The sequence below is a fragment of the Phodopus roborovskii genome, unplaced genomic scaffold, assembly GCF_943737965.1.
Source record: "Phodopus roborovskii unplaced genomic scaffold, PHOROB, whole genome shotgun sequence".
Taxonomy (NCBI): domain Eukaryota; kingdom Metazoa; phylum Chordata; class Mammalia; order Rodentia; family Cricetidae; genus Phodopus; species Phodopus roborovskii.
In genome coordinates, this window is record NW_026126480.1 from 10,796,600 (window position 1) to 10,810,527 (window position 13,928).

At 41.4% G+C, this 13,928-nt stretch overlaps 1 protein-coding gene across 2 annotated transcripts in view; it reads right to left on the reverse strand.

The window, feature by feature from the left end:
- The window catches only part of Uvrag (UV radiation resistance associated), a 238,294-nt gene that overhangs the window by 53,865 nt on the left and 170,501 nt on the right, over window positions 1–13,928 (reverse strand). For both annotated transcript variants that reach the window (XM_051192314.1, XM_051192313.1), the window contains one exon: window positions 5,885–5,963. In XM_051192314.1, coding sequence (XP_051048271.1) covers window positions 5,885–5,963 — 79 coding nt within the window. The remainder of the gene's footprint in view (window positions 1–5,884; window positions 5,964–13,928) is intronic.

The following is a 13,928-nucleotide window of genomic DNA, read 5'->3' on the forward strand; positions in this document are numbered from 1 at the left end:
TATAAGAAAACCCAGCCTTACCTAGATCTACAGTTAGTAGATAAAGGTGTGTTTACTAGCCTTCTCAAGTAACTGGGGACATTTCTCTTTGATATACTCCCAAACTTGTTGAGCAATAATAGTAGCAATGTGAAACCAGAAGCCTTGTCAAAGCCTTTCTACAGTCAAAGACATCACAGTTCTTTAATTGGTCTTTCTTGCTGTTGAAGGGATCCTGACCCACGCATGACTTCATAGGTATTAGCCACTTTGAAAACTTAGTTTATATAGTACATAGCTGCCATATAGTATGTGACAAAACAAAACAGACAGCTGTAAGGACTGGGAAGCTGCCAATCTTGGTTTCTGTTGCTGTTGAAGACAGGGTCTTGCTATCTAGCCTCCTGCGTGCTGGCATCACAATGTGTGCTGCCATGCCTGGCTCTGCAAGTGTTCTGAAATACTAACTTTTATTCAAAAGTCTTGAATTTTATCATCAGTTCATTTCCTTTAAGTGGCAGGCCCACTTCATTCATTTCTGAGAAAACGTTTGCCAAATAACCTAAGTCTGAATGACCATTCTCTGATGCCAAGAGGCTGCTGCGTGAGAACACAGCCAGGGCGGCCAACAACTCAAGAGCTTCTCATGACACTTGGGGCACATGGGTGTGCTTCATGTAGGGCCCCTTCCCATTACACAGAAAGATGCACTGAGATTTTATATCTTCAATACTCTCTAATGCTTTACTATGGGCATCCTTAAAAAAAAAAAAAAAAAAAAAAAAACCTGAAAAACCTGATTTATGTTTTGGAAAGATGGCTCAGTGGTTAAGAGCACTGGCTGCCCTTGCTGAGGACCTAGGTTTGATTCCCAGCACCTAGATGGCATCTCACAACTACTTGTACCTCCAGTTCCAGAGAATCTGATGCCCTTTTCTGGCCTCCAAGGGCACCAGACATACATGTGGCATACAAGAACACATGTGTAAGTGTGTGTGCACAGTGTGGAGACCTGCAATTGATATCAGGTGTCAGTAACTTCCTCTTTGTTTCCTGCGTCAGGATCTCCTGGCCATCTTGCACTGGGGACTATAGGCAGCTGCCATACTGGCCTAACCTTACCCCCCCCCCCCCCAGACAGGGTTTCCCTCTGTAGCTCTGGAACCGTCTTGACTTTTATGAGGATTCTGAGGATCTGAGGTCCTCACACTCATACAGTGTGGTATGAACAGTGACACACACTGTTCCTTATACACCACTGGTCAATGTTCTGTAGGTGAATAATGAGCTGGGCTTTCTCCCCATCCCTTCTTTATGTGGAACTGCTGTCCTCAGACATTTGTTTTTGTCATCCATAAGTATATTTTCCACCCCCTTTTTTTCTTTTCTTTTTGAGAAAGGGTCTGGTCTGGAACTGTTTAAGAGTATGATTTTGAACTCTTCATTCTCCTGCCTCTACCTCCCTAGTGCTGGAAGAGGATCAGAAGTTCAAGGTCATCTAGAGTACTTACTAGTTTGAGGCCAGTCTGGGTTACAGAAGACCTTGTTTCAAAGTAACCCCAACAGTAACATCCAAATGAACAGTTCCTCAAACCAGATTTTAACCTCCCCAATACAACCAATCCAAAGCAAGCATCAACCACAATCTGTGTCCTTAACTCCACAGTTCTCCCAGTTAGGAACCTGTAACTGGACACTTCAGATAACTTCTTCCCTTCACAGATGCATTTCTATTAGCTTCTAATCTTCCCCTTCACTTTTTCCCTACCCACTGGCCATTCCCTGCCGTGTGCTGGAGTGACCTCACACACTCAACATCTTAACCTCTGGGCCATCTCCCCAGACCCTATATTCAGCTTCTAATGTGACTTCCACTGCGTTCCCATCTCTTTTCAGTTCCGTATTTTCTTCCTATTAACCTCATCTGGTTCCATAGATCAAAGCAATACATCCAGGTTGCTGTTCCTAGATTTCTATCTCCAGCACTGGACTCCAATCCACGTATCCCTTTGTCTACTTAATGAACCTATTTAGATTTCTAAAAGGCAACTCAGACTTAACTCTCAAAGCAGGTATGCTTTCCTCATCCTGACCACCCCCATCTCTGGACTTCTTCCTTTAAAATAGTTAAAAACTGGACATCATTCTTGACAATTCCTTTAGCCCTTAATTCTCATAGTCAGTCCATGAATTCATCTCCCATAATACATCTCCACCCTCTCTTCACTTGTACCTAGCCTGCTGACCAGCAAGTGACTTTGCTCACATATATTCTCGTTGCCTGTAGTCCTCTAGGGTGGTGAGTGGCGTGATTGAAGAAATGCAATCATCCCTAGTTTCTGTGTGGATTCAGAATTAGGCTGAGTTTTCCCCGTGTTCCCTCTGTCCTGTTACAGTGCTCCGGCCACCTTCTTTTACTGGGAAACCAACAAGCCCTTTCCTACCCCAGGACCTTTGCCCCTGCTTCTCCCATGGCCTTAGGGAGCTCTCTGGCCCTCATTCTTTGCACAGCTGGTTTTCCAGTCATCATCCATGCCTTAGCTCAACCACCACTTCCTCAATAAGGCTTATTTGACAACTTTATCTGAAGCAGGTCCCTCTCAAGTTATCATGTATTATATTACTTAATTAATCTTTAGCACTTCACTTACTATAACTGCAAATGCTTTTATTTACTGTATGCCTTTCCCCATTCAACTAGAAATCTAATGAATCAGGAATCTTTATTTCTTGGTACTAGTGGACATTGAACCCAGGGCCTTGAAACTTATTAGGCATGTGCTCTATCAACTGAGTTATACTCCTAGCCAAAAACACCTTATTTTAAAAATCAATGCTAATTATAGTATGCTTGAAAATGGACTTCTTTTTTTTTTTTTTTTTTTTTTTTTTTTGAGACTTGCCACTAGCTCAAGCTAGCCTGGAACTTACTATTTAGTCCAAGCTGGTCTTAGGCTCAAAACGATCCTCTTATTTCAGCCTGCCTAGTATTAGGATTATGGGCATGCATTGCAATGTAGGACTTAGGCCCATTTCTGTAGCATCGCCTGCTGTCCCGCAGTGAAGTCTATCTCCTACCCAGAGGGATTGGCTCTGAATAGACATTAGTAGCTGCCGCCGCCAACAAGCATCTTTCTGGACTGACTTACTCTCAATGCCGGGTCCAGCACACACACACACACACACACACACACACACACACACACACACACACACACACCACACACACACACACACACACACACACACCTCAGACTGCAGAGGCATGCAGGAGCAAGCAGGTTGGCTGGGCTCTCTGCTCTTTTCACTATACTTCAATGCCGGGTCCAGCACACACACACACACACACACACACACACACACACACACACACACACACCTCAGACTGCAGAGGCATGCAGGAGCAAGCAGGTTGGCTGGGCTCTCTGCTCTTTTCACTATACTTCAGGGGTTCTGCTTGAAGGCCTGTCTTCCTAAGCCTGTACTCTCAAAACTCGGGCTGGACTGGTCCCAAACCCTGAAGTAACAAATATTATAAAGTTCTGTCATTTCCTCCACCAGAAAAGTGATTTTACTACTACTTCTGGTTGTGATGAAAGGTCCTATTGACTATTCAAATCCTCGACCAAGTTATGGATGCGGTATTAAATGACTTCACTCCCTTTTCTCTGGCACTTTAACGAATGCCAGTGCTTTCATCCACCTCCACTAACGTGGCTTGTAAATCATGGAGGTGGGGCCGTCTTAATGGCAGGACTTGTTCACATCTCTAGAGATGGGGTATAAATGAGACCGACTGAAAAGACAAGTTCTTCTTTGACAGCATGCATTAGTGTATACAGATAATCCTTCCAAAGCTACACACATCTTATTGCTGTAAGGCTGGCTTACAAACCATAGTTATTAATAACTTTATTACAAATCAGAACATGGAAAAGTGATGCCAGTAAGATCAAAACAAAAAGAGACTTTCCCAGGCTTCTCAGGGCCACAAATTTGCTAAAGGTTCCTTTTATATGCTTAAAAATGGCTCCCTGCACAAGATTTCAAATCTAAAGAAGTCTGTTTTGAAGAAACAGAAAATGACAACAGGGAGCAAGCTACCTGTTTCCCAGGGCTAGAGTAGACAAGCTATTGCCCTCCCCTAAAAACTACAAAATCGAACACATGCAGGCTACTTCTTATGCAGATGAGAACGTTAGTGAGCACACTGTGGCTACTTGGGAAAGAGCTCCCAAGTGCTCCATTTGTGAGCCGAAGCAGAGCACTGACTGTCCCATCACACACAGGCAGCTTCCACTTGGACTTCTAGCTGGGCTACTCTTAACAACCCCTTATACCACCTTTTCCATTTCTGTTGGGAACATGGTGTGTATATGTTATGCATTCTTGAGTTGAAGCTGATAATATAACAACATAATACATATGTTTATCTCTTATAAACATATTATATGAGATCTAGGAGCTGTAGCAGGGTAGGTTGCATCTAGAAGCCTCTAAATCCAGTGCCTACATGTACAGCGCAAGATACAGCAGCAAAAAGGCCAGTAGAGAAGAACCTCTGAACTCAGACTAGAACATAGTTCTTAACAATGCCAATTTTACTGCTAGACAAACCATTTGCTCTCTCATGGCTGAGCTCCCTGGACATGCTGTCAAATTCACTAATTTACTAAGTTACTTCACCTTCCTTGGTGTAGCATTAGTTTGGGTATTTCAGAATGAGACCAGGCTGCATGGTCCTTATCATGGAATGACACAGTTGTGACAGAGGTGTGTAAGCCAGATAGCCCTGCTTCTTTGACATAAACACTTATCTGCCAAAAATGGAAGGAGAAAAAGCATCAGTTGTGGGAAGAAGGGCTCAAGGGAAGGTGAGCAAAGCCTGTATGTGTGGTCACTCACTCCAGCATGAAGGTGATGGTGGAAACGGTGTGACCCTGCAGAGCATGTGTAGCTTGGGTTAGAAGCAAGTGGTTAATACAATGTGGCAAACTAGAAATATGATCCAACTTCAGAAAAGGATAATGATCTTCATAAAAACCAAAGCAAAGATAACACATATGAAAGAATTATTCTAGTCTGATCGGCTTTCAGATTCATATGGAGAAAAGACAACTGAGGCTCGTAAAAGCAAAGCATCACAAGGCTTATTGCTACTATAAAATAGAAAGGTCCAAGGATCCAGCTGACAATGTCTTTAAGGAACAGCAAACTGTGGCTACTCCACCACGTGACACACCATGCAATCAGATGGATGTCCAAAGGAAAGGAAAGTGACAAAGGAGGCCTTCCTCTGAAGCTAAAAAATTCACGGAACGTCCACCTCTTGAAGTAGAGCCAACTGCACTAAAGCTATGGATTGCTTTCAGAAAAACACAAACTCAGGCATCTGATACCCTTCCTATGGTCCATGGGAAAACACTGCTCAAGTGAGGCACTAACTGATGGGATGCTGAAAGAGCACAGGACTCCAAGATGGGTTGGAAGAAACATATGCTTGGTCTCTCCCTTTGGGCTCTGGATAATGAGGTGAGGAGACCATTATGAACTTGCCAAAAGCACTAAACTTCTACTCCATAAACAATAATGCAAAACGAGTCCCCAGAAGTGGTCTAAGAGAAGAAAGCTATTACCAACCAAGCAGCAGAGCCAAGGGATTATTCAGACCACACACTCAAGCCCAAGCCTACAGGAAGAACTCAGAAAAGGACCACTACAGTCAGAGATGGCTTCCAGCGCCTACTCACTGCTTCTCTTAATTTACATTAATGTCACAGAACACTATGGCCAACAACTGCACTGCCCATGTAACTGGCTAAAGTAAAGGGTTGGCTGTAGAAGTTAATTATGGAGAGAGGGTTTAACAATGGAGCGAGTGAGAGGAATGAGAAGAGTCACTTACCTGTGCTATATTCTTGTTCAGAAGGTAGACACCATAATCAAACTGTAGCTTCTCCCCTCCCTTTGGATACAGTGGAAACCTAAGCAAGGTAAACAAAGATGATAAATTCTCAAGAACAGGGTAAAATGACCTCTATATTGTTGAGAGTCAGAAGTTCTAAGGCGTAGCACAAACAGCTTGTGATTGGACTTAACCACAGACTTGGATATGGTCACTGCGATCTACTAATATCTGTGCAAGAGGCAACAGCTGCCATCCCCCCATGGAGAAACTGAACACATAACAGGAATGCAGAGCACCAGTGGCCCACACCACCAAGGAGCTGAGTCTCTGCTTCCTGATAGGTCAGAATCTTACCTACAGCAAAGATGCTCTAAATGTTCTTTCTAATACCTTGGCCTTGATAATTTAACTTCTGCACTAAATGGGAAAGAAAGATTAAGGGCAAGCATCAGACTTAAAAGCAATGTATAAGGCTATTTCTCTTAAGATGCCCAGTCAAAATTAATGTCAAGGGTGAGCTAAAATTCATCTAAAATTCATTCCTTTTGCAAGGCCAGCTATTTGGAATCAATGTCTGCATGGGGCAATGTATTCATGCCACAAAACTCTGAGAGCCTTGCCTCATTGAGACAACAAGGCATGAACTTGGGATCTTGATGGGAGATGTCATTCTGTAAATATGTTTCTCACACTGGTTAATGAATAAAGCACTGTTGGCCAATAGGAAAACAAGATAGGCGGGACTAGGAGACAAGGAGGAAAGAGGAAGTAGGGAGGAGTGAAGATGGAGAGACTGGGGAGACTAGACGCCGGCCCCACTCCCCGGTAAGAAGACCACGTGGAAATACTAGATTAACAGAAATGGGTTAATTCTTAAGACAGAGCTAGCCGATAAGAAACAAGTAACGGGCCAACAGCATTATATCAAATACAGAGTCTCTGTGTGTTAATTGGGGCTGGTGCGGCGGCAGGACAAGACCAGGCGGTGGGAGGAAAAACCTTACTCCTTACAGGATCTGCTTAAGATAAGACAGTATTTTCGAGGAAATATTTCTCTCGTGAGATCCCTTTCTTCCCCATGCATAATAGGAAGAAGACACTGTACACTTACAGTTGTTTTGTTTCCCCCCTTCTTGGCTCTCAAGATCAAGCATAAATGCAATGATCTGTAACAGATTTCCCTACAGAAAGATCAGTCACCAGCACTTCTTGCCATTTTTTTTTTTTTTTTAATGGCAGTCATGCTAATTGATGAAATCTCAGTGTGGTTTGAATTTGTTGTACCCTGATGGCCAAGGTTGTTTGGCATTGTTCTAAATCATCTTTGGAGACTACCTGTTTATTAGCCCATTTTTCTACAATGCTGGTAGGAATGCAAACGCTCTAGCCACTACGGAACTAAGTATAGAAGGTCTCAAAAAAACTACGTAAGAAACTACCACTCTGGGTATGTACCTGACCATTGTAAGTCAGCACACCATAGATGTATTTCCATACCCACGTTTACTGTAGCACTACCCACAACAGCCAAGTGATGGGATCAGCCTAGGTATCTGTCAGATGACTGAACAAAGAAAATGTGGTATGTACATACAATGGAACTTTATTTAGTCATAAGATCAACATTATGCTACTTGCAAGAGAATAATTAGGACAGGAAATCTCTATGTTAATTTAAATAAGCCAGGCACAGAAAGACAAATATCACCTTTTTTTTTTTTGTTTTTGTTTTTCAAGACAGGGTTTCTCTGTATTGCTTTGGAGCCTGTCCTAGAACTAGCTCTTTAGACCAGGCTGGACTCAGAACTCACAGAGATCCGCCTACCTCTGCTTCCCGAGTGCTGGGACTAAAGGCATGCACCACCAATGCCTAACCAAACATCACCTTTTCATTGCTGTATCAAAACATACACCTGTCTGTTTGTCCATTTGTCACCCATGATGAATGACATAATAAAGAAGACTGAGGGAAAGAAGAAATGGGGAGGAGGGATGACTAGAGGAAGGAAAGGTACAGAGGGGGAGTGAAGCTGGTCAAAGTTCACGATATATTCAAAAGAAACTATCTGAAATCCAACATGATGTACAGTGTATACAATAATTAAAACAAATCAACCACAACTTAGAGTCATGAAGCAGATGACATCTTGCTTGGTTATGCAATGTTGAATTACTCTCAAGAATAACATAACAATAGTGAAATGAAGGGTGTGGAATAATTACTAACTTTCATTTTGATTGTCCCAACTGCATGAAGAAAAAACGTGTTTAAAAAAAAAAAAAAAAAAGCCTGGAGGGGATAGTGATATCAAATAAAAGAAAAGAAGGAAGTACAATTTAAAAGCTTTCTATTAAATTCTCAAGAGCTGTGGTTACATAGTATCCAAAAGGTGAATCTGATGTGCTGTAAAATTATAGGCACTGGAGAGTGAGCAAGGTTATGAACTAAAATTTTACTAAAGGAAACCAAATGTTTTAGACACCCATCAAGAACACAGGATTTTGTATTTATCTGGGACAGTAAAACATAAACTAGGACATGTGTGTATCCCCAATAGAGAGGGATAAAAAATGACAGCAAAGAGATGGCTCAGTGGTAAAGAGCACCGACTGCTCTTCCAGAGGACCCAAATTCACTTCCCAGCACCCACACGGCAGCTCACAACCATCTAAAACTCCAGTTTCAGGGGGCCCGGCATCCATAACAAAACACTAATGTACATAAAATAGAAATAAATAATTTTTTTGTAAAAAATAGGGTTTGGTGGGGTTGACAGGGGAGGATGGAAGGGTGAGGCAACTGGGATTGACATGTAAAACAACTTTGTTTCAAATTTAAATAAAAAGGGTTAAAAATGACAGCAAAGGCAAGAGGAACAATGCAAGAACAGTTTTGTTTGTTTGGTTTCTGCAAGGTGCCTGGGACCTTTCACACTCACAGGGTGCAGGGAAACGCCCTACCTGTAGACATAACAATGAGGCAGGCTCTTTACAGCAATCTGCACCTTGTAGAGTTATTCTGTAAGTTACCCCACCCTAAGTTATCTCCACTTTCAAGTTATAAATGCAGAAACTCCATATACCATAAGAGCAAATTGAGATCGGCTCACTCTGAAAACCAAACCTCTACATTTGTGAAAACTGGATCTCACAACATTTGACTTTATTACGACTGCTCTGGGACTTTGTGGAAAGAGCCACAAGGTATGTGTGTAACATTAAAACAAAACCAGAGCGTGATTAGAGCCAAAGGCTGGAACAGGGCGATGCTGAGAACAGACCGGGATCAGGACAGAGTTCACATTTCATTCTCCTTCCACATTCTTAATGGGTCGCTTCAAGTCGAACACTTTGTTTATAACTTTCACATTCATCTCTTGTTGCAGAGGCACATGGGTTTATAGACCTCCCCAGCATCCCAGAAAAGTGGGATCCACTGCAAACGGTGAAGACTATCACCATCAGGGCACAAGACAGGAACCATAGGCATTTTATTTCAATTACATTTGCAAGTTGTGGACAGTTTAGATAAGAACTCAGCCATTCAAATACAATCAAATACAATCAAAAAGACATCCTTCACAGTACAAAAGGACCTAATATGGGAGAGTATTAAAGCCAGTGTGGTGGTGCATGCCTGTGAACCCCAGTGCCTAGGAGGATTGCGAGTTCAAGATTGGTATGGGCTACATAGCAAGACTTGTCTTGAAAAAAATACAACCAACCAAACAAAATACAGGAGAGGATAGCATTGAATAACTGTATGATGAAACACATATTTACTACTAATACATTCAATATGAATTATTAATACCACACACAATTAAATAGCCAATATTAAGTTATTTTCCAACTTAAATACATTTCTAAGTTCTCTTAGGAGTGCACCTACTGTACTCAGTGAAAAAAATCATAAAAGCAGAAAGCAATGAACACAACATATGTGGAGGAAATCCATCTGCTGTTGCTCTCACTGCAGCCTGGCAGGGTCGGGGCGGGGATGGGGGAAGGCAGCTTTGGTGCAGGAGCCTAACTTTTCTCCAATGGCTGCTTTCCCCACTTTGCATGATCAAATCAGCCTGTACCACACTTCCTTTCCCACTCATCCCAGTTTGTAATTTTGCACAAATTGTGTGATTACCTGGTTAATCTGTGTCTCTCTTAGTGCACAGCTCAGCACACTAATGTCTCACTTAGTACACGGCTAGCTCTCAAAGGGTAGACACTGGTTCTTTTGTTCTTGTTGCTGTGTTTTGTTTTATTTTAAGAGAAGGCTGAACAACTGACCTAAAATTTACTATGTAGCTTATGCTGGCCTCACAATCAAGGCAATACTCCTGGATTCAGCTTCCTGAGTATTAAGATGATAGGCATGAACTGTACTGTGACCACCTTAGAGACAGGTTCAGTTTTGTTCTTCTTTTGCCTTCACTAATAGACACCAAACAAATATATTTTTTTCAATTAAAGAAACAGATCATGTATGAAGACGATTTGGAGCTCATTATACTGGGCCATTTCAAAATGAGGGCAGATTTGTAACAGGACACCCAGGTACTAATGTGATCCCAGTGGGAATAGCAGAGGCTAAACCTAGGAATGAATGTGCAAGTGACAACCTCTTGACTTGACTTTGCAACAGTGTCACTACTATTTCAAAGAAACCGATGCCTTGGTCACCTATTTAGTAAGTGGTAGAGACATGACCTCATCTCTCGGTCTTCAGGGATAAATGCAGCATTCTCCCTTGCTCTGTGTCCCTCAGAGGCACACCCAGGATGACTGATCAGGAGAATGTCAGCCAGCTGAGAGCAAGGATGGAAGGAACAGGGGTGGGTGTTCTTCTTGGAGGACAGGGGTATCAGCACTGGGTCTGCTCTGCATGGCTTCGGGCATCAGGGGATGAAGTGCATGATAGCCTGATTTCACCACAGCCACTCAAAATGCTAAAAATTGGGTACAGGTGATCAGTCAGAAATGGGAAACATATAAAGGACAGAATGGTGACCTCCCAAAAAGTAAGTAGGTTTATATCCTAATTCCCAGAACCTGTGAGTGTGCCCTTACTTGGAAAAGGGGCCCCATATATTAAAAGATCTCAGGCTGAGATCACCTTTGATTATCCAGGTGGGCCTTAAATCCAGCAGGTGTGCTCATATAGAAAAGGCAGAGGAGAGATCATGTGACCCTACAGCCATAGCCAGGAAATGTCTAGAAGCTTGGAAACAGGAAAGAAAGGTGGGTGGTCCCACTGACACCTTGATTTTGGACTTTAGGCATCCATGAGAGATAATTTCTGTTGCTTTTAGGCGATAAGTGTGTGGTCATTGATGCAAGCCCCAGAAACCACCATGGAAGGCAAACACCGTAACACACACTGTAATACACTGTAATAAACACTGTAACACAACTGTAATACAACTGAAGGCATACACTGTAACACACACTGTGAAGAAAGGTCTGTTTATAAAGCGAGAAACAAGCATACAGTGTCAAACTCTAAAGATGAATTCTACAGCTACAACCAAGCAAAGGGAAACATTTGCACATAAAAGCTGTGTACAGAAATGTGCCCAGCAGCTTTGTTCATAATACTGAAAAACAGGGAAGAGCATTCATCATTTAAGGATATGGTTGAACAGGCCTCTTCACACAATGAACTACTCAAAAAGGAAATATGCTATTGCTACACACAACAGCATGAATGAAACTACAAACATGCCAAGTGAAAGAACCCTTACACAAAAAGGTTCACGTTGCAATCTGTGGTTGAATAATGGCTGCCTGGGGGACTGTGAAAGACAGTGATTTACGGGAGGCAGGGATGCTTCTGGGGAGATTTAATGTTCTGTATCTGAATAGGAATTGGATTGCACAGATATTTACATCTAAGGATCTCAGAAATGGTTCATTTAATATATATGCATCTCATAGTACCCAAGTTTTACCTCAAAAGTAAAAATAAGTAAACAAATCCTGGCTCACTAGTTAACCACTCCCCAGGTGGAGCATTGGAGGGAAGCACTGTGGCATCAAAATGAATAGGCTAACAGATAAAATGGATGGCTAAGTGCAAAAACTAATAACAAAGTAGATATAGCAAAATGTTAACTACTGATGTACTGATGTCCACATAAAAATTCTTTCAGCTTTTTTATATAATGAACCATTTTTGTTAAAAAAAAAATCATGGGATAAAATGTACATAAAGTAATGAAGTCTTTAGGCAGAGACAAATGATGAGAGAAAACTAAATAGGACAGAGAATGGATTTCCAAACTTTGGCTCTCACTTCTGTCAGTAAGAAACTGAATAAATGCCTGTTGACATTGCTTCATAAAAGAAGGGGAGTATGTTACTGGTCTCCCACCCTGACATTGTGGTCACCCATCCTGTACCTCCCAGTCATTTGCATGCAATTCTAATTTAGCAGTAGGTGTGGTGTGGCCAGCTGGTACAAGAGTGCACTGTGGGGAAGTCATCTATGCTGGGGTGACCTATGCTTCTGTAAGTAACTCTCACCATTCTCTGTAAATTAATCCAAAAAAGGCATCATTTCCCCAAAAGAAAATAAACATGTCCATTGACACACATAAGTCGTAAATATTCTAGTGTCATGATTCATAAGCTATTGCACAAACATAAGATCAATACAAATTAGAAATTTATGGTAATATGAAAGTGGAAATGCTTTTTAAGAAAGAAGGTATTAGCAAATAAAGAAAATATAAAGACTCCTTTGGTTTTGAACTTGGAGAAATCAATCATAAAAAGAAGGTCATGGGATGATTGGAGAAGTATGAGCTAATAGTTATTTGCTAACACTAAGGAACTTTTTTTAAAATCTTTGATGATGGCATAATACTGTGTCAGAAACATATCTTTTAGACTAGAGACACACTGAAGTATTTATGAAGGAAATGTTACAATAGCCAGGGTTTATTTAAAAATCATTTGCTGGGATGGAGAGAATAAGAACACAGATAAAAAAGATTAATGAGTGCACCTAATTATTACAGCTGGGATTAATGGTGTGTTATACCATTGTCTCCACTTTTGTATACATGTTTAAAGTTTTTCATAGTAAAAGCTAATGCAAAAGAAAACAATAGCCCTTCGGTTCACTCTACCATCTGTTTCTTATTTGAGTCCATTCTCTTCAACCAGAATGTATGGTCTGGGAAGATAGATTTTTATCGGTGTTGTTTATTATATTCCTAGTATTTAGGTTGCTTTTCTATAGTTGAGAAAGTAAAAAAATGTTGCTGAAAATGAAAGCATCAAAATACACTTATGCCATGATTATCACTTGTTAACTATATTATAGTCTTTCTTCTATATCCCATAGTCAGGTTCCTGATCATGTGCTGGACATCTTTATCTAAATGTCCCATAAACATGTCAAATTCTCCCATGTTCAAAATCGAGTGTTATCTTATCCTACATGTGGTAAGGCTTCTCTTCTCTGTCCTTTGTAGTGAGTGCCCTGTGAGCAGTCCATCCCAAAACGTAGAATGGGTTAGGTATGCTACTTGCTTCCTTTCATACAGAGAATGGAGCTCTCTTGCAGAACCCAGGATATCCCATCTTACTCTAACTTGTGCAAACATGAATGGTATCAGCTTTTTCATAATTCTGCTTTCTACATCTAATGGGTCAACTAATGTCACTTAAAAGTTAACTAATTAAAAACAATGACTACATGTTCCAAAAGAACAAGTTACAGAGAAGGAAAGGAAACATGGAAGGGCTACTCCAATACATCCAGAGAAAGGCCTGTGTTGAACCAGCATGGTGGCTGCAGAGAGAGGAAGTGACTCGAGTCTATGTTGAGGATGAGGCTAACATGATACAAAAGAGGCAAATGGACTCTGAAAAGCCTGGTCCTAAGCTATGAGACAAACCAAACTGCTCAGGAAAAGCAGTACCTGAGGGAGGAAGTATCAACAGTCAGCCCTGCTTAAGAGGCCATGCAACAAGGAAGCTAACTACCTGATATATTTAGTGGTGCAAGCTAATGCAATGTTGTTATTTAGTTTGG